At 40.7% G+C, this 23,656-nt stretch overlaps 1 protein-coding gene across 1 annotated transcript; it reads left to right on the forward strand.

The window, feature by feature from the left end:
• Nucleotides 1-1,167: 1,167 nt before the first annotated feature.
• On the forward strand, nucleotides 1,168-23,485 carry LOC132821719 (GPI mannosyltransferase 4-like). The gene is made up of 3 exons (XM_060834426.1): nucleotides 1,168-1,240; nucleotides 12,681-12,810; nucleotides 21,879-23,485. The coding sequence occupies exons 2-3, from the start codon at nucleotides 12,693-12,695 to the stop codon at nucleotides 23,483-23,485; spliced, it is 1,725 nt and encodes a 574-aa protein (XP_060690409.1). The 5' UTR covers nucleotides 1,168-1,240; nucleotides 12,681-12,692.
• Nucleotides 23,486-23,656: the final 171 nt, after the last annotated feature.

Below are 23,656 nucleotides of genomic sequence, written 5' to 3' on the forward strand. Positions count from 1 at the left end.
AGAAACCAACCAGCTCAGCGAGCAAACTGACAATCTGATTTCATAACTTGAGCTGCAAATCTTCTCCAAAATCTCAAATGCAGTTTGTATGGCTAACATTTTTACATCCTTATGTCCACAGGGAAAACATCCTCCTCAAAGAGCACCACTGGCTGACAGCTAACAAAAACATTCCACAAACCTGAAATCAATACAGCAGCTACATAAGCAGCTTTAAAAGATATACCTGAATTTTCAGTAAAAGTGATTGCTTTGATCTTTTGAGAACCAGAAGACCAACAGATTCATAGTGCTCTTCAGGTCCAAAGAACAGTGTTTGGACTCAAAATGTTAACAGTGTAGCTCTCTCCACAAATGTTGTAAAGATGCCGCTGTTGGACTGGGGTGGACAAAGTTAAAAATCACACAACACCAGGTTATAGTCCAGCAGCTTTATTTGGAAGTACAAGCTTTTGGAGTACTGCTCCTTCATCAGGTTGCTAGTGGAGCAGGATCATAGGACACAGAATTTAGAGCAAAAGATCATAGTGTCATACAACTGATGCAATAAGTTAAACAAATCTAGATTACTTGAAAGAAGTTCTGGGATTTACATATTAATGAATCAAAACCTGCAAACCATTCTAAAAGATGAAAGACTTAGCAGCAATTTAGGTTTGTTCAATATATCGAATCAGTTGTATGATACTATGATCTTTTGCTATAAGTCATGTGTCCTATGATCCTGCTTCACTAGCTACCTGATGAAGGAGCAGAGCTCTGAAAACTGGTACTTCTAAATAAACTTTTGGGACTATAACCTCATGTGTGATTTTTAAATTTGTCCACGAATGCTATCCCTGACCCGCTGAATTTCTCTGGAATTTTGTTTTTATTTCATATTTACAGCATCCGCAGTATTTTGGTTTGAACGGATGTATGCCCACATCTTCAGTCTGGTTTGAAAAGGTTAATATCGATTTATTGTAGGAGGATACTGTGCCCCTTTAAAAACGTCAAGTCTTTGCCTTTAAATTTGTCGTTGAGCCGCCGTGATTGGCTGCCTGCCTTGCCTGGCCGGCTAGCCAATCCAGTGCAGGTGTTTGCCAGGCCTGCCGTTGAGCGCGCGCTGCTCCGAGTGCTGTTTGAATTGGCGGCTGGAGCGTGGTTTCTCAAACAGGTGAAAAACAAACGGCCAAACTGCGCCGTGAATAACCCGAACCGCAAACAGCAGACTGGTGTTTTCGCAGCATTTACCAGGGTGGGTTGAAATAATTACTCAAATAATAATCATCTCGGTCTCTTTACCACAAACACACGTTGTGACAGCACCAACCTGCCGCACCTCAGAGCGGCAGAGGACGGAAACAAACGGTAACTGTTGTAGTGCCGCTCTGAGGTGCGGCCTGTGACATTTCCGCCACCTCCAAAAAGACCCCACCACCAGGGATATATTTCCCTCCCCACCCCTTTCCGCCTTCCGCAAAGACTGTTCCCTCCGTGACTACCTGGTCAGGTCGACGCCCCCCTACAACCAACCCTTCCATCCTGGCACCTTCCCCCTGCCACCGCAGGAACTGTAAAACCTGCACCCACACCTCCTCCCTTACCTCCATCCAAGACCCTAAAGGAGCCTTCCACATCCATCAAAGTTTTACCTGCATATCCACCAATATCATTTATTGTATCCGTTGCTCCCGATTCGGTCTCCTCTATATTGGGGAGACTGGGCGTCTCCTAGCAGAGCGCTTTAGGGAACATCTCCAGGACACCCGCACCAATCAACCACACCACCCTGTGGCCCAACATTTCAACTCCCCCTCCCACTCTGCCGAGGACATGGAGGTCCTGGGCCTCCTTCACCGCCGCTCCCTCACCACCAGACGCCTGGAGGAAGAACGCCTCATCTTCCGCCTCGGAACACTTCAACCCCAGGACATCAATGTGGACTTCAACAGCTTCCTCATTTCCCCTTCCCCCACCTCATCCTGGTTTCAAACTTCCAGTTCAGCACTGTCCCCATGACTTGTCCAACCGGCTTATCTTCTTTTCCACCTATCCACTCTATCCTCTCCTCCCTGACCTATCACCTTCATCCCCTCCCCCACTCACCCATTGTACTCTATGCTACTCTCTCCCCACCCTACCCTGCTCTAGCTTATCTCTCTATGCTTCCAGCTCACTGCCTTTATTCCTGATGAAGGGCTTTTGCCTGAAACATTGATTTCGCTGCTCGTTGGATGCTGCCTGAACTGCTGTGCTCTTCCAGCACCACTGATCCAGAATCTGGTTTCCAGCATTTGCAGTCATTGTTTTTACCCTGTCATGGAGGTGACCTCCCGAGGGCGGGCGTTTGAGGGCGGTCTGATGTAGTCAAAATTTGGAGACACCGGTGTTGGACTAGGGTGTACAAAGTTAAAAATCACAAGACACCAGGTTATAGTCCAACAGGTTTATTTGGAAGCACTAGCTTCCAGAGTGCTGCTTCTTCAGGTGGTTGTGTACCTGACGAAGGAACAGTGCTCCAAATAAACCTATTGGACTGTAACCTGGTGTCTTGTGGTTTTTAACTTTGTAGGCAAAAGTGGGTCTAGACTACAAGTTCTGCATCCTGCTTCTCGGATGCTGCCTGTCCTGCTGTGCTTTTCCAGCATTATTCTAATCTTGCCGTTAACCTCCAGCAGTACCCACTTTCACCTGGACTACAATTCCCAGAGTGCACGGCAGTTTCAGTCTGCCTCCATGTCCATATCCATTGGCTGTCTTTCTACTTCTCAGAAACACGTTTCTTTTAGGGTGACCCTAAGCTCTCTGTGGCAATGAGTTCCAAAGACTGTCACCCCTTTAGATAAGAATTTCCTCCTCATCTTAATCTTAAATTGATGCCCCTAAACTTTGAGACTGTGCTCATTGTTCCTAGACTTCTCCATGAGGGGAAACATTTTCTCAGGATTTACTCTGCCAAACCCCTTAAGAATCCCGTATGCTTGAATGAGGTCACTTCACATTGCTCCAAACTCAAATAAGTAGAGTCCCAACTTGTTTAGACTTTACTCATAAAGAAGCAGGGATTAAATTAGATACCCTACAGTTTGGAAACACGCCCTTCGACCCAACTAGTCCACACTGACTCTCACAAGACAACCCTCCCAGACCCATTCCCCGATCCTAGATTTACCCCTGCCTAATCACCTGACACAATAGGCAATTTAGCATGGCCAATTCACCTGACCTGCACATCTTTGGAATGTGGGAAGAAACCGGAGCATCCGGAGGAAACCCACGCAGACAGTGGGAGAATGTGCAAACTCCAAACAGACAGTCACCCGAGGCAGGAATCAAGCTTTGGTTTCTGGTGCTGTGAGGCATCTCAGTGTAACTTCTCCAATGAAATGGTATTTTTCCTTAAATAAAGGAGTCCAAAACTGCTCACAGTACTCCGGATGTAGTCTCACCAGCATCTTTTACTGTTCCAGAAAGAAGTTTCTAATCTTATACACCAACCTTCTTGAAATAAGCACCAGTGCTCTTAGCTTTCCTGCTTACTTGTGTGCTAGCATTCTGTTTTGTGCGCAAGTACTTCAAAGTACCTTTGTGTTACAGCCTTCTGCAGTTTCGCACCATTTAAATAATATTATGTTCTTTTGTTCTCCCTTCCAAAATGAACAACTTCCTATATACTCTATTTGTCCACTCTCTCACAATCTGTCTTTCCAGCTGTTTCTGTAAAGTCTGCAAATTTGGCTACAATACATTCACTTTATTCATCCAAGTCATTGATATATTGCAAAAAGTTGTGGTCCCAGCACTGGTCGCAGTTGCCAACCTGAAAACGAATCTCTTATCCCCACTTGCTATTTCCTGGCCATGAATGTCGAATTTCTCCCCACCCCAACCCTCCTCTAGCTTATCTCTCCACGCTTCAGGCTCTCTGCCTTTATTCCTGATAAAGGGCTTTTGCCCGAAACGTCGATTTCGCTGCTTCTTGGATGCTGCCTGAACTGCTGCGCTGTTCCAGCACCACTAATCCAGAATCTGGTTTCCAGCATCTGCAGTCATTGTTTTTACCTCATGAATGTCAATTGCCTTCTGAAAATCCAATTACAACACACCTATTGATTCGTCTCTATCCACTCTGAGAATTCCTTGAAAAATTCCATTAAATTAGTTCAATATGATTTCTCCTTCATGAAGCCAGGCTGACTCTGCTTAATTAGATTATGATTTCCCAAATGTTCTACTATTACTTCCTTATTGATTGATTCCAACCATAGTTGATGGGCTAATCATCCTATAGTTACAGGTAGTTCTCGTATAAAATGTGTTTCGGCAGCATGATTTGCCTATAACGTTGATGAAGAATTTGGGAATGGTATTTCTGAGAATGTTTACCTCTGTTTGCAATATCGCAATTCCAGCGATGATCGTTTTGCACAGTTCATACTGCGGATCTGCCAACATCAGCACTGAAGTCTCCGCACCATTCTGTGCATTCATCAATGTCAGCTGCCAGCAGTGCATGTGAGAGGTACAATACGATACATTGAGCAGCTTCATCTCAAAAATTAAACTAACAAATGTTCATTGCTCTCCCTCTGAGACAACAATATTCTTGTATAATTCCTGTATAAGTTGAGAGTGTGCTGCTGGAAAAGCACAGCAGGTCAGGCAGCATCCGAGGAGTGGGAGAATCGATGTTTTGGGATTCCTGAAAACTCCAGGGTTATGCCTAAAATGTCATTTCTCCTACTCCTCGAATGCTGCCTGACCTGCTGCGCTTTTTCAGCACCATACTCTCGACTCTGATCTCCAGCATCTGCAGTCCTCACTTTCTCCTAGTTCCTGTACATACCCTGTATAATACAAGCAGGACTGCATTATTCTTATATTTGTCTTTCTAATTTGTTCTTATACCTGCATATCACACAATCTACTCCTGGATTATCCATTGTTTTTGCAAAAAATTGAGGGGCATAGTGACAAGAATGTTAGCAAAAGCATCCAGGTGAGGATATTGAAGAGCTGCTTGAGTCCAATTGTGAAGACCTCTCTACAGCTGATCTACAACAGCTTGTCGCTGAGAGGGATGTGCAAGCTGGAGATGAAAAAGATGAAGTTCAGGGTGCAGTACCATGAGAACTTTTCACTTTTGTCTTCTTTCCTGAGGGAAATTGAGAGGCAGTTCCAGCTCTTAGAGACAACGATTACAATGCAGATCACAGCAGGATAGCAGTTTGTTCAATAAGATATAATCTGGCAGCCTATGAACAGCTTCTTCAAGACAGAAGAAAATGGGCAAAGCAGCAAAAGCTGGATGTCTTTTTTAAACCAACCTCCAAGAAACAGTCAGAAGATAACCACAGCCATCAACTTCTGCAACTACAACTGCACTTGAAGGTGGTGATAATGAAGACCCTCTGTCCTTGCATTAACAATATTTTGTCAATGTAATGTGTTAAATTTACTTTTGTTTTGTTAATAATTATGATTTAAACCTTCATTCAGGCTGTGTTAGACTTTTGGGTGATGTTGTGAGTGATATCTTTTGCTGGTCTGTCTCTAACCCCACTTTTCCTGTAGGCCCCATTATTCCTATTAAACAATTTTCTATTAAGCGAGGTTTCGCTGGAACACAACTACAGCGTAATAGGTACCTGTACTTGATTTTTGCGTCCCTCCTTTTTTGAATAGGAGTGTCACATTAGCAGTTTTCCAATCCTCTGGTACTTCTTCAGAATCCAAAAGAATTTGGAGAATTACAGCCAAAGCGTTAACTATTTCTGTAGTTACCTCTTTTAGAATCCTAGGATGCAAGCCTTTGGGGCCAGAGGATTTATCTCCCTTCAGCCCTTATGGTTTGTCTAATATTGTTACTTTAGTGATGTGACAGTACTTAATTCCTCCCCCATATTCATAGCATTAACGGAATGTTCGAAGTATCTCCCATATGAACACTGGTTTAACTCCTCTACCATTTCCTTGTTCCTCAAAACATCTCCCCAGATTCATTTTCTAAGGGCTTTATGTTCACTCTGAACTTCTGAGTTCCTTTTCTATACAATAAAGAAGATCTTATTGTCAGTTTTTAGTTACTTACTAGTTTGCCCTCATAGTTTATTTTCTCTGACTTTATCATCTTTTTAGTCCACTTTTGCTAGATTCTGAATTTATACCAGTCTTTGGGGCTATCACTGACTTTGGCTACCATATACGCTTTTTCTTTCAACTTAATACTCTCTTTTCGACCCAGGTTCTGTTCCCGCCTCAGGCGACTGACTGTGTGGAGTTTGCACATTCTTCTCATATCTGTGTGGGTTTCCTCCGGGTGCTCCGGTTTCCTCCCACAGTCCAAAAATGTGCAGGTTAGGTGAATTGACCATACTAAATTGCCCATAGTGTTAGGTGAAGGGGTAAATGTAGGGGAATGGGTCTAGGTGGGTTGCGGGTCGGTGTGGACTTTATGGGCTGAAGGGCCTGTTTGCACACTAAGTAATCTAATCTAAAAAACTCCCTTGGTTAGCAATGGTTGGTTTATCTCTGGTTTATCTCTCTCAGAATCTTTCTTCCTTACTGGAATGTATCTTAAGAAATTACCTCCTTAAATGTCTGCCACTGATTGCTTACTGTCATTCCCGCTAATCTATCTGTGCAGTTCACTTTAGGTAATTCTATCCACTTTTCATTGTAATTCCTTTTATTTAAGTTAAGTGCACTTGTTTCCAATGAATTGAATATTAAATTTTATCATGTTAAGATCACTACTTCCAAAGGGATCTTTTACTCTAAGGTCATTTATAAAGCTTGCCTTAATAACCATTACCCGATCCAAGATAGCCTGCTCCCTAGTTGGATTGATAGCATATTGCTCTATCATATCACATTAACTGTCCTAATGCACTTTAGGAATTTACTGTCATAGCTACCCTTTCCAATTTGATTAACACAATCAACATGAAGATTAAAGTCACCCATAATTTCTATTTTTTTTAACATGTTCCTCTTATTTTTTGAACTATAGCATATCCTATAGAGTGACTACCATTGGGAATCTATACATTACTCCAACCAATGTCTTCTATCCTTTGCTTTATTTTATTTTACCTATGCCAGTACAGAGTCTATGTCATCTAAACCTAGATCATCTCTCACAACTGTCTTTGTGATTTTGGAGATCAGTGACCTCCAATGGTGTTCCTTTCATCATGAGGTCAGAATTAGGAATGTTTGCTGACGATGGCACAATGTCCAATACCATTTGTAGCATCCCAGACACTGATATTGTCTATGCGCACATTCAGAAAGTTCTGCCTGATATTCAAGCTTGGGCTTGTCATAACACCAGACAGTGATTAGCTCTATTAAGAAAGAACCATCTCCCTTCGATATTCATTTATTATCATCATTGAATTCCCTCAGAATAAACATCCACTGCAAGGGGATGAGGATTGGCAGCTGAATATGCAAGGATATGCATCCTATTGAAAAGATAGGCAGGTGTGCAGAGGGGGTGGGGTTTCTTTACTAGTAAGAAACAAAATTAAATCAATAGTAAGAAACAAACTATTTTTCTTGTTTAGAAAATCTATGTAGAATCTATGTGGGTAGAATGGAGGAACTGCAAAGGTAAAAAAAAAATCATAGTGGAGTTATGTACAGGCCTCCAAACAGTAGATAGAGTTCGTGTGCAAGATATACCAGGAGGTAGAAAAAATGAGGAGGAAAGGCAAAGTTACAGTGACCTTGCTAGATTTCAGTATGCAGGTGAAAATCAGGTTGGTAGTGGATTGTAAGAAAAGGAATTTGTGGAATGTCTAAGAAATGGCGTTTTGGAGCAGCTTGTGGTGGACCCCACTTAGGAACAGGCAATACTGGATTTAATGTTGTGCAATGAGGCAGACTTGATAAGGGAGTTTAAGGTGTAGGAATCCTTAGGAGGCAGTGATCATAATATGATTGAATTTCCACTGTAATTTGAGAGGGAGAAGGTAGAATCAGAGGTAATGGTATTACAGCTGAATAAAGGCAACTACAGAGGCATGAGAGAGGAGTTGGGTAGAGTTGACTGGGAGATGAACCGAGCAGAAAAGGCAGTGGAACAGCAATTGCAGGAATTTCTGGGAGTAATTCAGAAGATACAGCAGAGATTCATCCCAAGAAAAAAGAAAACATGGTTCAGGGACAATGAGGTAACCAGGGCTGACAAGGGAAGTCAGTGATAGCATAAAATCAAAGGAGAAAGCATACAACATGGTGAAGGGCAGTGGGAAAGCAGAGAATTGGGAGGCTTACAAAGGCCAACAGAGGGCAACAAAAAAAGGAAGGAGAAGATTAAATAGGAGGGTAAGTAATATAAGGGAAGACTGTAGGATACATACTTTAGATACATAAAGGGCGAAGGAGAGCCAAAAGTGGACAGTGGGCTGTTGGAGAGATAATAGTGGGGAACAAGCAAATGGCTGAGGAACTGAACAATTACTTCGTGTCAATCTTCATGGCAGAAGACATGAGTAATAAACCAAAAATTCAAGAGAGTGAGGGGGCAGAGCTGGTTATGGTGGCCATCACCAAGGATAAGATGCTAGAGAAATTGAATGACCTGAGGATGGATAAATCACTTGGACCAGATGGACTACACCTCAGAGTTCGAAGGGACATAGCTGAAGAGATAATGGAGGCATTAGTGGTGATCTTTAAGGAATTGCCAGAATCAGGGAGTCTCCCGGAGGACTGGGAAATCGCTAACGTGACACCTCTGTTTAAAAAGGCAGTAAGGCTGGGTAAGATCCTGAGATCCATTGTGAAGTATGAGATTTCTGAATACTTGGAAGTGTATGGTCAAATAGGGCAAAGTCAGCATGGTTTAATCAAAGGGAGGTCATGCTTGACAAATCTGCTATAATTCTTTGAGGAAGGTAAAATCAAAGAGAGCCAATGAATGTTATCTACCTGGACTTCAAAAAGACATTTGACAAGGTGCTGCAGAGGAGGCTATTGAGTAAGATAAGGGCCCATGGTGTCAGAGGCAAGGTGTTAGCATGGATAGAAGCTTGGCTGTCTGGCAGAAAGCAGAGAATGGGGATTGGCAGGAAGAATAGAGGCATGGACTATTTCTAAATGGCGAGAAAATTCAGAAGTCATCGAGTCATAGCTTTGGAAAGGACTTTAATTTCTGTATGTTCATTTCTATCAATGATCATTTTTAATAATTTTGCAGTTGAAGTTATATCACAGCCACATACCGCACATGCAATATCTGTTGATGCAAGGACCCTTCCTCTTCAGTGGCCACCTCCCAGTGACTGCCAAGCTTCATTTAGGGTTGCTGTGCTGTTTCTGTCCATCAGTGTGCCCTACAGACATGATCTTAACTATGTGACAAATCCAATGAAAGTGAAAGGAACAGCAAGTACCTAGCATTGTCCACAAAAGCAAGTGTGCTAAACACCTTCTTAACTATCTTGTCTACTTGTGACGCAAATTTCAAGCACCCAAAGGGTTTTCTGTTCTACAACACTACACAGGGCCCTACCATTAGTTGTGTAAATCCTGCCCTTGTTTTACCAAAATACAACATTTTTTATTTATCCAAATTAGCCTCCATTTGCCATTCTTCAGCCCATTGACCTAATTGATCAAGATCTCTTAGATAATTTTAGATAGGTTTCTTCACTGCTCACTATACCACCAATTTAAGTGTCATAGGCAAACACTTCTACTCTTCCTCTCCCAGAGGTGTTAGAAAATACAAGGAATTTGTAGGAATCAACAACACCCAGTCCAATTCCACAGTAATGCAACAACAACTTAAACTCACGTCATATCTTTAATGTAACTGAATGCTTCAAAGTGAAATAAGCAGTAAATCAATGGAGGTGGCATCAGTACAAGTAATTTAAAAACTTGGGGAGATGTTGGTTTTAAGGAGCAAATTACAGTAGGAAAGAGAGGGTTAGGAGCAAATTCCAGGGCATAATGCTTAGAGGACTTAGGTCTTGGCTGTCTTAGAGTAGTAGAGGTGAGGAATTCACAAAAAGCTAGGGTGAGAAGAATCAAATTTCTCAGATGGTTGTTAGGCCAGCGGAGATCACAGAGTAAGGCTTGGGAATGGCCACAGAAGTATTTGAAAACTATAATGAGATTTTGTTTAGACTGGAGTCTTGCTAGTTCGATAAGCATAGAGGTGACGGTGACTGGGACTTGATGCAAATTAAGGTACAGGGAGCAGCGTTTGAGATGAGAAGTTAATGTAGAAAATGGGTAATTGCCCAGGAAATTAACAGAATCATCAAACTCCAGATAACACAACATGGAGGATTGTCAATGCTAACTGAATAGAGACAGGAAATATTACATAGGAGCAATAGGGAATCTTTGTGAAATGGAATCTGTGGAGCCAGAGGCGCAGCTCATAGCAAAACAGGACACCAGTGTTACAAACAATCTGATTCAGCATAACATGGTTGCCATGGAGTGATTTGAGCTGGCAGCGAGAATAAGCAGCCTAGCAAGGAATGGACAATGGATTCCAGCTTCTGAATGTTTAATTGATGGACATTTTAGTTTTGCAGAACAGGATGTCAGTAAAGTAGGCTAAAGTGAAATGAATGACCAATCATGGGACAACTGGTGTGAAGGACAGTGAGAAGTTGAATGTTGGGGAAGTGAAGAGTAAACATAGGGATGCAAAAAACATAAAGGGTACCTTAGAATCTTTCACAGCACATCATAATATATTAATCTCCTAACCCAATGACAGTGGTAAGTGACCAGTTCCTGGGTTGGCAAACTATGGATCAAAGATTCTTGTGGGACTGCCAACCTTGACTGAAGAAACCTTTTTTTTCTCTTCAATTTTAGAAAGTAGCTAACTACTTATGTTTCTAATTTTTGACATCAGATATAAAAAAAAATCCTTGGTGCGAACAGCATAACTTATGAAACACTTAATCAACAAAAAATGAAATTCTACCAAAACCTTGCTTGGATCAAATGTCATAACTAGTTCCAGTTGCATTGTTTAGTCAAGCAACCTGATGTTATGCATTATCATATTATGGACTTATGCACTGCCTGCTCACTGATCATGTGAATTGCTCACAGATGTCGAAGGTAACTAAATGCTTGCTTTTTAAAAAAGTAAAAACACCCAGTCCATCACATTTTTGTAAAAACCTTAATATATTGTTAATAGACAATAGATGCAGGAGTAGGCCATTCTGTCCTTCGAGCCTGCACCACCATTCAATATGATCATGGCTGATCATCCTTAATCAGTATCCTGTTCCTGCCTTATCTCCATAACCCTTGATTCCACTAAACTTGAGAACTCTATCCAACTCTTTCTTAAATGAATCCAGAGACTGGGCCTCCACTGCCCTCTGGGGCAGAGCATTCCACATAGCCACCACTCTCTGGGTGAAGAAGTTTCTCCTCATCTCTATCCTAAATGGTCTACCCCGTATTTTTAAGCTGTGTCCTCTAGTCGGCACTCACCCATCAGCGGAAACATGTTTCCTGCCTCCAGAGTGTCCAATCCTTTAATAATCTTATATGCCTCAATCAAATCCCCTCTCAGTCTTCTAAATGCAAGGGTATACAAGCCCAATCACTCCAGTCTTTCAGCATAAGGTAGTCCTGCCATTCCAGGAATTGACCTCGTGAACCTACGCTGCACTCCCTCAATAGCCAGAATGTCTTTCCACAAATGTGGAGACCAGAACTGCACACAATACTCCAGATGTGGTCTCACCAGGGCCCTGTACAGCTGCAGAAGAACCTCTTTGATTCTATACTCAATCCCTCTTGTTATGAAGGCCAGCATGCTATTAGCCTTCTTCACTTCCTGCTGTATCTGCATGCTTACCTTCATTGACTGGTGTACAAGGACACCCAGATCTCTTTGTACTGCCCCTTTACCTAAATTGATTCCATTTAGGTAGTAATCTACCTTCCTGTTCTTGCCACCAAAGTGGATAACCATACATTTATCCACATTAAGCTGCATCTGCCATGCATCTGACCACTCACTTAACCTGTCCAGGTCACCCTGTAATCCCCTAACATCCTGTTGATAATCAAATGTCCGCTAGCCATAGTCCCTGTTTTCATGTCACCTACAAATTTTAATTTTAATATATTGAAAGGGAATAGTTTCCAAATACTATCTGCCTAGTCCTATTTATGTCATTTTAGCCCCAAAATATCCACTAATTATTACTTGGTTTGCTGCTTTGCAGTCACCACTTTTACACAATCCTGTGTAAATCTTTATGTGGTATAGTTTTTCCAGACTTGAGCAATAAACACTATAAAGTTGGCAAAATTTAACATAGATAATTTAATTCAATTTATAGAACTCTATGGAAAGGAAATATATATATAATGGTTTCCAAATTTGGGAAGATATTAAGACTTTTTGCAATGATATTGGTTAAGCTCTGCATAGACTATAATTAGTATATTAACTGTTCTATTTTCCATAATCAGCTATTGATTACTACATTAATTTACATTGTGTCAACTTGTTAGTGCTTCCGAGACATAATCACAAGTCACTCTTACAGTTGGCATTAATTAGTAGCCACAGATTTTACAGTATGTATTAAATTTATTTGTTATAAAATATTTTACTTTTTAATGTCTTTTGCTATGCATCTGTTTTACTATCAAAGAACTGAAATATATATTTTTTGCAATTCTAGTGCATCTTCTAAATGGCACTCTCAATAGTATGGTTGGCACTTGCATTATTCAGGATACTGTGGTGCCTGGCTCCACAAACTGGCTATATACATCCTGATGAATTTTTTCAGTCACCTGAGGTCATGGCAGGTAAGAAAATCTGATAATTTTTAAAAATCTGTTTTCTACAAATCCAGGGGGATAAACAAAGTCAAACCTCAGTGCAATGGGAAGCACTAGGATCTGGAGTTCCATATAGTAGGTGTTAAGCAAAATGCATTTAACTCAGCTGAAATGAGTCCAAAATTGAACTAGTGACCCTAAACATGCCACATTTTATTTGCTTCAATTCACAGGCCTTAAAACCATTGACTGCCAAAGACATCCTACAGGATTATAAATATGTTTTTATGAGTCTTGAATGTCTTTATGGGGATTATCAGCTTGAAGTGGATAAGTATGTAAGACCAACATGGCAACTTCAGAGGAAGCTTACAGCTACCCTCACATTCACATTTAGGCTGATAGTCATGTTATGAAGTTGAAGGCGTGGACTGTACCTTTAAGAGAGAGTGAATGCTGTTCTGAACTGAGAGCAGACATGCACTTTTGATGACTAGATAGCAGTCTCAGAGTGTACTGGAAAATTGAAAATATGTAACATTTGGCTATGAAATGAGTTGGTTGCTGTTCTGACAACAATTCGAATTTAACTAATCAGTTTAAATTATGCCCAAGGATACTAAAACCCAATCAAGTTTGAATTTATTGTTTTTCCAACATCAAACCAATGAGATGATCTGATGTTGGAGATATAAAAAAAGGCAGGCATTTTGAAAATCAGACAGAGCAACTGTTATCAACACAGATCCAAGAAATAAGTTTCTATCAAAATTATTCCCTGTCAAAGGTACCTTTCCATATGAAACATCTTTGCAGTAAAAAGAAAGATGACCCAGGGAGATCTTTAGCCAGAAGAAGACAGACACCGAAGATGACTGTCTGGTTTGAAATTAAGTTGATATAATTTTAATAAATGTTTTATTGGAACAGTACATTGTTATAGAGTTGGAGGTATATAATAAGCAGTTAAGAGAAAGGGGGCTTAGAGTTGCGAATGGGTGGTTTTTAATGTTCACTTTTAGAGTTAAAGAATTGCATTGATGTTATTTTCTTTAAATAGTGGAATTTGGGGAGTTCTCTGTCACTCATATTTTAACAGATTATGAGGCAAGGTGAACTTTTCTGGGTGTTTTTTTAATTAACAGAAGAGTTTACCACTGTATCGTAACAGTCAAGTTGGAAGATATAGAAAATATGAGATATGAGACTATGGGGCCACATCAGCCAGTGCAATTCTTGTAATGAATATCAGGCTAAGCAAGCTAAAGAATTGTTTATGACTCATGACATCCCAGACTGACTATGGGTGAGGATGACAGCAGACTTCTTCACTCTCATAGGACCAGATTATCTTGTCAACATTGATGAAATTCACAACTCCCAAAGATTTAAATTAGCAGCACAGTGACAGTAAAGAAAAAATTGAACAACACAGAGTATGTGCAGTTTTAGAGGATCTCTACAAAGCTTTGAAGAGGTCTCATTACCTAGTGGCAACCATTAAAGAAATTTTGCCACAGCTTGCCATGCCAGAAGTCTTTACCACCTTCAAGCAAAATGATAGTTACTAGGAAGTGAAGCTGGATGAAAGCAGTTTTCTAACTACCTCTGTACTATTCAGGAGATGGCTATGCATGTTGTTTGGCATTTCCAGTATTCCAGAAGAGTGTTACTGCAAACAGCACAAAATATTCAATGATCTTCACAGAGAGAAAGCTATTGTGGATGACCTGGCGGTCTGTGGATGTGGAGGCACAATGAAAGAGCATATCACTGAACACAATCATAATCTGTATGACAGCTAGACAGAACCTGATGCTGAACAAGAAAATTATGCAACTAAACATGCCTGAAATCAAGTACTTAGGTCATGTACTAACAAAACAAAAATAACTTCGGCTGGATCCTGGTCCAAAAGATGTGAAAGCAATGAATTTGAATTGTATAGAAAATTTCTTGCCTAATCTGTCAGTGTTTTTAAGCTCATTGCGAAGGACTTGTATTGGTATTGGGGTACAGAACAAGAAGCAGCAATCGCTACAATTAAACGAGTTGCAACAATGCCAGTGCTGAGGTAATGCTATACCCTGATGAAGTAATCTTGCAGTTTGATGCTTGTGGGTCAGGATTTGCAGCTATTCTAATGCAGCAAGGACAATAAATCAGTTGCATTTGTACCAAGTTTTTTTAATGCAAACTACTTGGTGGTATACTCAGATTGAACATTTTATATCAGGCCCATTTGGGAAAAACAAAGTCACAGTGCAGTCCAATAACATGAACTTAAAAAGCATCTTCCTCAAACTGCTTCTATCTGATCCAAAATGTCTGTAAGACGAGTTACTTCATTTTCAAAGATATCCTCTGGATATGACATGCAAGCAAGAGAAACAAATGGACATTGCTGCCAAGCAGTCAAGAGCAGCCCCTATATAAAGAAAGTTAAGGATGCAAAGACAGAATATGATATTCTCCAGATGCAATGAGAAACAACAGCTCAACAAGTTCTAAGCATCATCAAACCAGGAGAGACATTAAATCTCAAAAACAAGCAGCTTGCTCAAATCAAGCAAACGACACAAGATGCAACTCTAAGTGCTACAGTAATTAGTGATGTAAGCTCGGCCTGAACGCATCAAGGTCTCACCTGATACTTGGGGGAGGGAGTATGGGCTTACAGAGATGATGTGATAACACAAGATAGCATCTTAAACAAAGGAAGTTATTATCCCTGAAGAGATTAAAAAAAAGTGACACTAAAGCACAATGATAAAGCCATCAAGGAATTGAGTCTAGTGTGAAAAGTCGGGATAAATTCTCTACTGGCCAAACAATATGAGATATGAGACTATGGGGCCACATCAGCCAGTGCAATTCTTGTAATGAATATCAGGCTAAGCAAGCTAAAGAATTGTTTATGACTCATGACATCCCAGACTGACTATGGGTGAGGATGACAGCAGACTTCTTCACTCTCATAGGACCAGATTATCTGTCAACATTGACCACTAGGAGTTAGATCAACTGATGTGAAAGTCTAGAATGCATGAAAGTACACTTCATTTGTTACAGCAAGTGATGTTAAGTAATAATGGCCCCCAATTCACCAGTGAAGAATTCAGATGCATCAGAAAAGGATTTGGAAATTCAACACCATATATGATCTCCATATTATTCCCAGTTAAATGGGAAGGTCAAAGTAGCAGTTAAGCTTGTCAAAGGGACCATAAAGAAATTGAGTGTATCCAATCAATCCTTAAAGGACCTCCCAAGATGGCAGCACTGGCGAAGGAGGCAGAACATATTCCAAAGGTGACAGTCTGTGGCGACAGTTGAAGCTTTTCACTGTATTCTACTGTGTTGTTCATTGTAGGTTACAAGTAACAATAAATCATCATTCATTCAAAGAGAATTGCAGCTACTTCAGGTATGTAAAATAGTCCAGTCCAAAGAGCAATGACCAATGTCAGACTGCACCCAAACTACTGTTCCAAAAATGAAAAAACAGTGGAAGCCAGAAATAGTAACAGGTGTGAGTGACAAAAATCACTTTTACCTTGATAAAACTCCCCAGTCATTACCAGGGATCAGCACTGGATAACTAGAGTACAAATGATTGCACTCTCAACAAAAGTCTGCCGACATGGCAACTCGGAATCTGTGTTGCGCAATTGTCATCTCAATTGTATGCATGAACATTGGACTGCAGGCACCTACATTCAATTTGAGAACCCAGTCCTTGAATCAGGAATAAGTGATCTTACCACCTGCACAGAATATGGAACAAACATCACTCCTAGATGTCCACAGTTCACCAACAACAGTTACCATGGCAATAACACTTACCACGGCAATGGATCTCCCAAGACTTAGAACTTGGGATTGAGCAATACCAGAGGTACAGCCAACAAAAAGACAAACATTGTACCATTAGAAGAATGGCATGATACAAAGAATTTGGATGTAATAGATATGGTCGAAGTAGAAGTGGAACTGGCTAGAGTTAATGCACAGTTTTGAATGATGATTTTCTTTATGATTATGTATATTGGGTAACTTGTGTTACTTGTATCTGCAAATGATATTGCATCCATTTCTGTTTGTTTTCATGAAAAGGCAGCTGTTTGGAGAAATATTTTTGTCCTGATTTGCTTATTATAGTCATGAAAATTTTTCCTCTGCTATAAAAGTCTTTGTGTACAATCTACGGCAGCCATTAGGCACATATTACTCGAAACATTCCCACTCGGTCCTCCATTTTACCAAAGGTAGCTGAGGCATCAGGCAGCCTTCCTGCCCTTAGACTCATTGAGATGCTTAAATGGTCAATAGCCACTGAAGAACATAATTCCAACTTTACCATGATAGTACAACTGGTTGGGAAAGGTGGAAGAAAGACAATCAGTGTGAATATTTTATTCAATAGGGTAAAGAAGTCATCAAATAATAGAGATGTACAGCACGGAAACAGATCCTTCGGTCCAATTCGTCCATGCCAACCAGATATCCCAACCTAACCTAGTCCTACTTGCCAGCACCCGGCACCATCCCTCCAAACCCCTCCTATTCCTACAATCATCCAAATGCCATTTAAATGTTGCAATTGTACTCGCCTCCAGCACTTCCTCTTGCAGCTCATTCCATACATGTACCGCCCTCTGCATGAAAAAGTTGCCCCTTAGGTTTCTTTTATATCTTTTCCCTCTCACCCTAGACCTATGCCCTCTATTTCTGGACTCCCCCACCCCAGGGAAGAGACTTTGTCTATTTATCCTATCCATGTCCCTCATGATTTTATAAACCTCTATAAGGTCACCCCTCAGTATCCAACATTCCAGGGAAAACAGCCCCAACCTATTCAACCTCTCCCGATAGCTCAAATCCTCCAACCCTAGCAATATCCTTGTGAATCTTTTCTGAACTCTTTCAAGTTTCACAACATCCTTCCGATAGAAAGGAGACCAGAAATGCATGCAATATTCCAAAAGTGGCCTAACCAATGTCGTGTACAGCCGCAACATGACATCCCAACTCCTGTACTCAATACTCTGACCAACAAAGGAAAGCATACCAAATGCCTTCTTCACTTTCTTATTTACTTGTGACTCTACTTTCAAGGAGCCATGAACCTGCACTCCAAGGTCTCTTGCTAAGATTTGCTTTCTCAAAATGCAGTATCTCCCATTTATCTAAATTAAACTCCATCTGCCACTCCTCAGCCCATTGACCCATCTGATCAAGATCCCATTGTAATCTGAGGTAACTTTCTTCGCTGTCCACTACACCTCCAATTTTGCTGTCATCTGCAAACTTAATAACTATACCTCTAATACTCACACCCAAATCATTTATTTAACTGATGAAAAGTAGTGGACTGAGCATCGGTCCTTGTGGCCATTCCACTGGTCACAGGCCTCCAGTCTGAAAAACAAGCCTTCACCTTCACCTCTATCTTCTACGTTCCAGCCAGTTCTGTATTCAAATGGCTCGTTCTCCGTATAATCCATGAGCTCTAATCTTGCTAACCAGTCTCCCATGGGGAACCTTGACGAACGCCTTACTGAAGTCCATACAGATCATGTCCACTGCTCTGCCCTCATCAATTCTCTTTGTTACTTCTTCAAAAAACTCAATCAAGTTCATGAGACATGATTTCCCTTGCACAAAGCCATGTTGACTAGATTCCTGATGAAGGGCTTTTGCCCAAAATGTCGATTTTCCTGCTCCTCGGATGCTGCCTGACCTGCTGTGTTTTTCCAGCACCACTCTAATCTATCGCTAATCAGTCCTTGCCTTTCCAAATACATGTAAATCCTCTCCCTCAGGATTCTCTCTAACAACTTGCCTACCACCGATGTCAGGCTCACCAGTCCACAGTTCCTTGACTTTTTCTTACCACCTTTCCTAAATAATGGGACCATGTTAGCCAACCTCCAGTATTCTAGCACCTCATCTGTGACTATAGATGATACAAATATCTCAGCCAGAGGCCCAGCAATCACTTCCCTAGCTTCCCACAGAGTTCTGGGGTACACCTGATCAGGTCCTGGGGTATCCACTTTTATGCGTTTCAAGACATTGAGAACCTACTCCTTTGTAATATGGACATTTTTCAAGATGGCACCATCTATTTCCCTACATTCTATATCTTCCATGTCTTTTTCCACAGTAAACACTGATGCAAAATACATGTTTCATATCTCCCCCATCTTCTGAGGCTCCACACAAAGGCCGCCTTGCTGATCTTTGAGGGACCCTATTCTTTCCCTAGTTATCCTTTTGTCCTTAATGTATTTGTAAAAACCCTTTCAATTATCCTTAACCCTATTTCATGTCCCCTTTTTGCCTTCCTGATTTCCCTCTTAAGTATACTCCTACTGCCTTTATACTCTTCAAAGGATTCACTTGATCTTCTGTTTATACCTGACGTATGGTTCTTTCTTTTTCTTAACCAAACCTTTAATTTCTCTTGTAATCCAGCATTCCCTATATTACCAGTCTTCCCTTTCACCCTCACAGGAATATATTTTCTCTGGACTCTTGTTATCTCATTTCAGAAGACTTCCCATTTTCCAAGCCATCCCTTTACCTGCGAACATCCGCCCCCATACAGCTTTTGAAAGTTCTTGCCTAATATCCTAAAAATGATCCTTCCTCCAGTTTAGAACTTCAACTTTTAGAATTGGTCTATCCTTTTCCATCACTATTTTAAAACCAATAGAATTATGATTGCTGGCCCCAAACTGCTCCCTCACTGACACCTCAGTCACCTGCTCTGCCTTATTTTCCGATAGTAGGTCAAGTTTTGCATCTTCTCTGGTAGGTACATCCACATACTGAATCAGAAAATTTTCTTGTACATGCTTTAACAAATTCCTCTCCATCTAAAGCCCTAACACTATGGTAGTCCCAGTCTATATTTGGAAAGTTAAAATCCTCTACCATAACCACCATATCAGTACAGATAACTGAGATCTCCTTACAAACTTGTTTCTCAATTTCCCACTGACTAATACAACCATTAATACAATCCCAGTAAAAATGATCATTCCTTTCTTATTTCTCAGTTCCACCCAAATAACTTCCTTGGATGGATTTCCGAGAGTGTCCTCCCTCAGTACAGCTGTAATGCTATCCCTTATCAAAAACGCCACTCCCCCTCCTCTCTTGCCTTCCTTTCTGTCCTTCCTGTAGCAGTTGTATTCTGGAACATTAAGCTGCCAGTCCTGTCCATCCCTAAGCCACGTTTCTGTAATTGCTATGATATCCCAGTCCCATATTCCTAACCATGTCCTGAGTTCATCTGCCTTCCCTGTTAGGCCCCCTGCATTTAAATAAATGCAATTTAATTTACCAGTCCTACTTTGTTCTCCACTTTGCCTCTGCCTGCCCTGACTGTTTGACTTGCTTCTTTTCTCAACTGTCAGTCTCAGACTGATCTCTTTCCTCACTTTCTCCCTGGGTCCCACCACCCCGCGCCCCCCCCCATCTTACTAGTCTAAATCCTCCTGAGCAGCTCTCGCAAATCTCCTTGCCACTATATTAATCCCTTCTAATTCAGGTGTAATCTGTCCTTCTTGCACAGATCACTTCTACCCCAGAAGAGATTCCAATGATCCAAAAATGTGAATCCTCCCATTCACCAGCTCCTCAACCATGCATTCATCTGCTCTATCCTCCTTTTCCTACTCTCAGTAGCTAGTAGCACTGGGAGTAATCCAGATATTACTATGCTTGAGGACCTCCATTTTAAATTCCTGCCTAACTCTATATTCTCCCTCAGAATGTCATCTTTTTCCCTTCCCATTTTGTTGGTTCCAATCTGTACAATGACCTCCTGCTGGTCCCTCTCCCCCCTTGAGAACATTCTGCACCCTCTCTGAGATATCCTTGATACTAGTACCAGGGAGGCAACATACCATTAGGATTTTTCACTGCTGGCCACAGAAACGTCTGTCTGTACCTCGGATTAGAGATTCCCCTAACATAATTGATCTCCTGGAACCTGATGTGCCCCTGTCTTGATACCAGAAACTTGGCTGTTCATGCTACTTTCCCCTGAGAATCCTACGTTTTCCAAAACAGCATGCTTGTTTGAAATGGGGATAGCCACAGAAGACTCCTGCACTGCCTGTCTATCTCTCTTATCTTTCCTGGAGCTAACCCATTTTTATGACTGTATCTGTGGCTTTCCTTCCTTCCTATAACTGCGTCCCATCCATCACACCCTCTTGCTCTTGTAAATTCTTCATTACCTCTAACTGTCGCTCTAACCGATCCATTAGATCTGATAGGATTCGCAACCAAAGGCATGTATTGCAGATATAATCCCCAGTAACATGTAAACCTCCCTAAGCTCCCTGATCCAACAAGAAGAGCGTGTCATTTTACTCAGGGCCATTTGTGCTTCTTCCAATCTACAGACCTAGAAAATTGCACCGTCTTTTTCCTCTACAAAACACTGTTCCAGGCTAACTTAATAATTATGGCTTATATTTTTAAGTTTAATCAAGAGACATACCTCAATAAAACACTTAATCAAGAAAGAACCCACTCTACTCACTGTTGTAGACTCGCAGCAAGGCTATACTTAAAACTATTCAACTTGTCCTGTTTCCGTGCGGTGACCTCTCCCAAACAGGTTCCTCCAAGATCAGTTGTAAATTTCACTGTTTGTCAATTTTCCTAGACGCATTCCGATGTTCAGCGATACATGAATTCAACAGCAAAAGCAGTAACTGCATAGATTCACTGCTGTGTCAGTTAGCAGTGGGTTTCTTCTTTTCTTTCTCCTGCACTGACCTGACCATGTGCTGCCTGTGTCTGTCCTCTTTCTTTTAAAAGTCCCATTGTTTTGACATTTTTTTTCCTCCAAAGTTTCAAAACAATGCAACATCATATAGAACAGGAATTGCTGCTCCTGGGATTCAAGGAACTCACCTCCAGCACCTATAATTCCTCAAAACAGGAGCAGCCTGTTATAAGAAAGGGAGGATACAGCTTTGTTGGGGTTCCATGTACCCAATTTAGGTCAGTGCCACCATCCTCCTTATGTAATGTATTTTATTTCAAAAACATTTATCTTTTCTTCACAGGTGACATTTTGAATTTGAAGATCTTTCGTTCTTGGGAATTCAATACCAGCTATCCGAGCAGATCAATCCTTTTCCCAATGGCCACAACTGGATTTTCCTTCATTGTCCTGAAAACTTTACACAATTTTGGATTATTTGGCAGTATCCTAAACAGCTACAGTTTGTTGATTTTTCCCAGATTATACCTGACATGCCTATCCTTTATATTGGATTACTCTATATACCATTTAGCCTGTCTCTGGGGAGCAGACCCTTGGCATTCTTTAATACTGCTGAGTGGGTCACATGTGATGTTGGTTTTTTACACAAGACCATTTTCAAATGTTATAGAAGGAGTTCTATTTGCATTACTGCTGCTGTTTGTGGCTATGGACGTACAGCAAACAAGTGTGGCAATACATCCTAAGGAGGAGGAAAGAACGAACAATAAATATCTTATTGGGGTTGTTTTGGTCTCTGGATTTTTTAATAGGCCCACATTCATTAGTTACGCTTTAATGCCAATGCTCTTGTGGCTTTCTCATGATCAGAAAGAAAAGTTTCAATTCAACTTAAGAACAATACTGAAAACATCATTTAGCATTTTTTCACCTGTAATTGTAACCAGTTTTGTTTTCATTATTATTGATACACTATATTTTAATTTATTGGTTTCTGAAATTGATTGGTTTATGGAAGATAGAAATTCTATACACAAACATATCATTAATCTAAGTAAACGCCTAGTTTTAACTCCACTTAATTTCATTTTGTATAACTTGGATCCAGACAATCTTTCTGTACATGGGAGGCATCCCTGGTTTACACATCTGACTGTTAATGGTTTTACAATGTTTGGTGCTCTTCACTTGTCAGCTTTTGTATCTGTTATCAGAATTACAACTCAGAAGTCTGTTGGCATAGGTAGGCGTCATGACCCAAAGAAACAGCAGTTTGAAAAGAGATTACGAATGCAGTTTCCTGTTCCCCCTCCAATTACTAAGTATTTAATTTTGGTCTATTTTGTTCCTCTAATCATCTTGTCCTTGTTCAGTCATCAGGAGGCACGGTTTCTTAGTCCACTTATTATACCAGTTGTTATACATAGTGTTTTAAATTATGAGATATTGAGGGGGAAAGCTGTAATTGTTGTGTTTAACATTTTATGTTCTGTATTTTTTGGCTGTCTGCACCAGGGTGGCTTAATTCCTTGTTTGTCCTATTTAGAAAATGTTTTGCATTCAAAAGATCCCATAGCTAACCAGTCTGAGCATGATTTGATATTTTATCACACCTACATGCCTCCTAGATATCTCTTGAACATCAAATCAGACCAAGAGTATATCAGAATCATTGACTTGGGAGGGTCTGATGTGTCTATACTCAATAACACAGTGAACGGATTGCACGACAATTTCTCAATGCACTTGACAAATATTTACATTATTGCACCTGGCACTGTTCAAGATGATATCAAAAGCTGTGGCTTTCATTGGAAAACTGTTGTATCATTCTTCCCTCATTTAACTATGGAAGATCCACCTGATATTTCTTCTTTTCTTTATGAAGATGGATTGAACCAGCTGAGTCTTTACATTTTCAAAGTGCACACAAAATCAAAGATTTAGAATATTAAGATTACAGCTGATTTGTGAACTCAGTTCTGTTTTTCCAAAAAGGCCACATGCTTTTATTCCCCTTGAGACCAAATACTAATGCATTTCAGTCTTGAATACACTCAAGACTGAGCATCCACAATGCAGTGGAGAATTTCAAAGATTCACAGTATTCTGTGTAAG

Source organism: Hemiscyllium ocellatum, chromosome 13, assembly GCF_020745735.1.
Source record: "Hemiscyllium ocellatum isolate sHemOce1 chromosome 13, sHemOce1.pat.X.cur, whole genome shotgun sequence".
Taxonomy (NCBI): domain Eukaryota; kingdom Metazoa; phylum Chordata; class Chondrichthyes; order Orectolobiformes; family Hemiscylliidae; genus Hemiscyllium; species Hemiscyllium ocellatum.

Coding starts and splice junctions, on each gene's coding strand:
- LOC132821719 (XM_060834426.1), top strand. CDS start 12,693: ATGGCACTCTCAATAGTATGGTTGGCACTTGCATTATTCAGGATACTG. Junction 12,811..21,878: donor GTCACCTGAGGTCATGGCAG/GTAAGAAAATCT, acceptor TTTTCTTCACAG/GTGACATTTTGAATTTGAAG.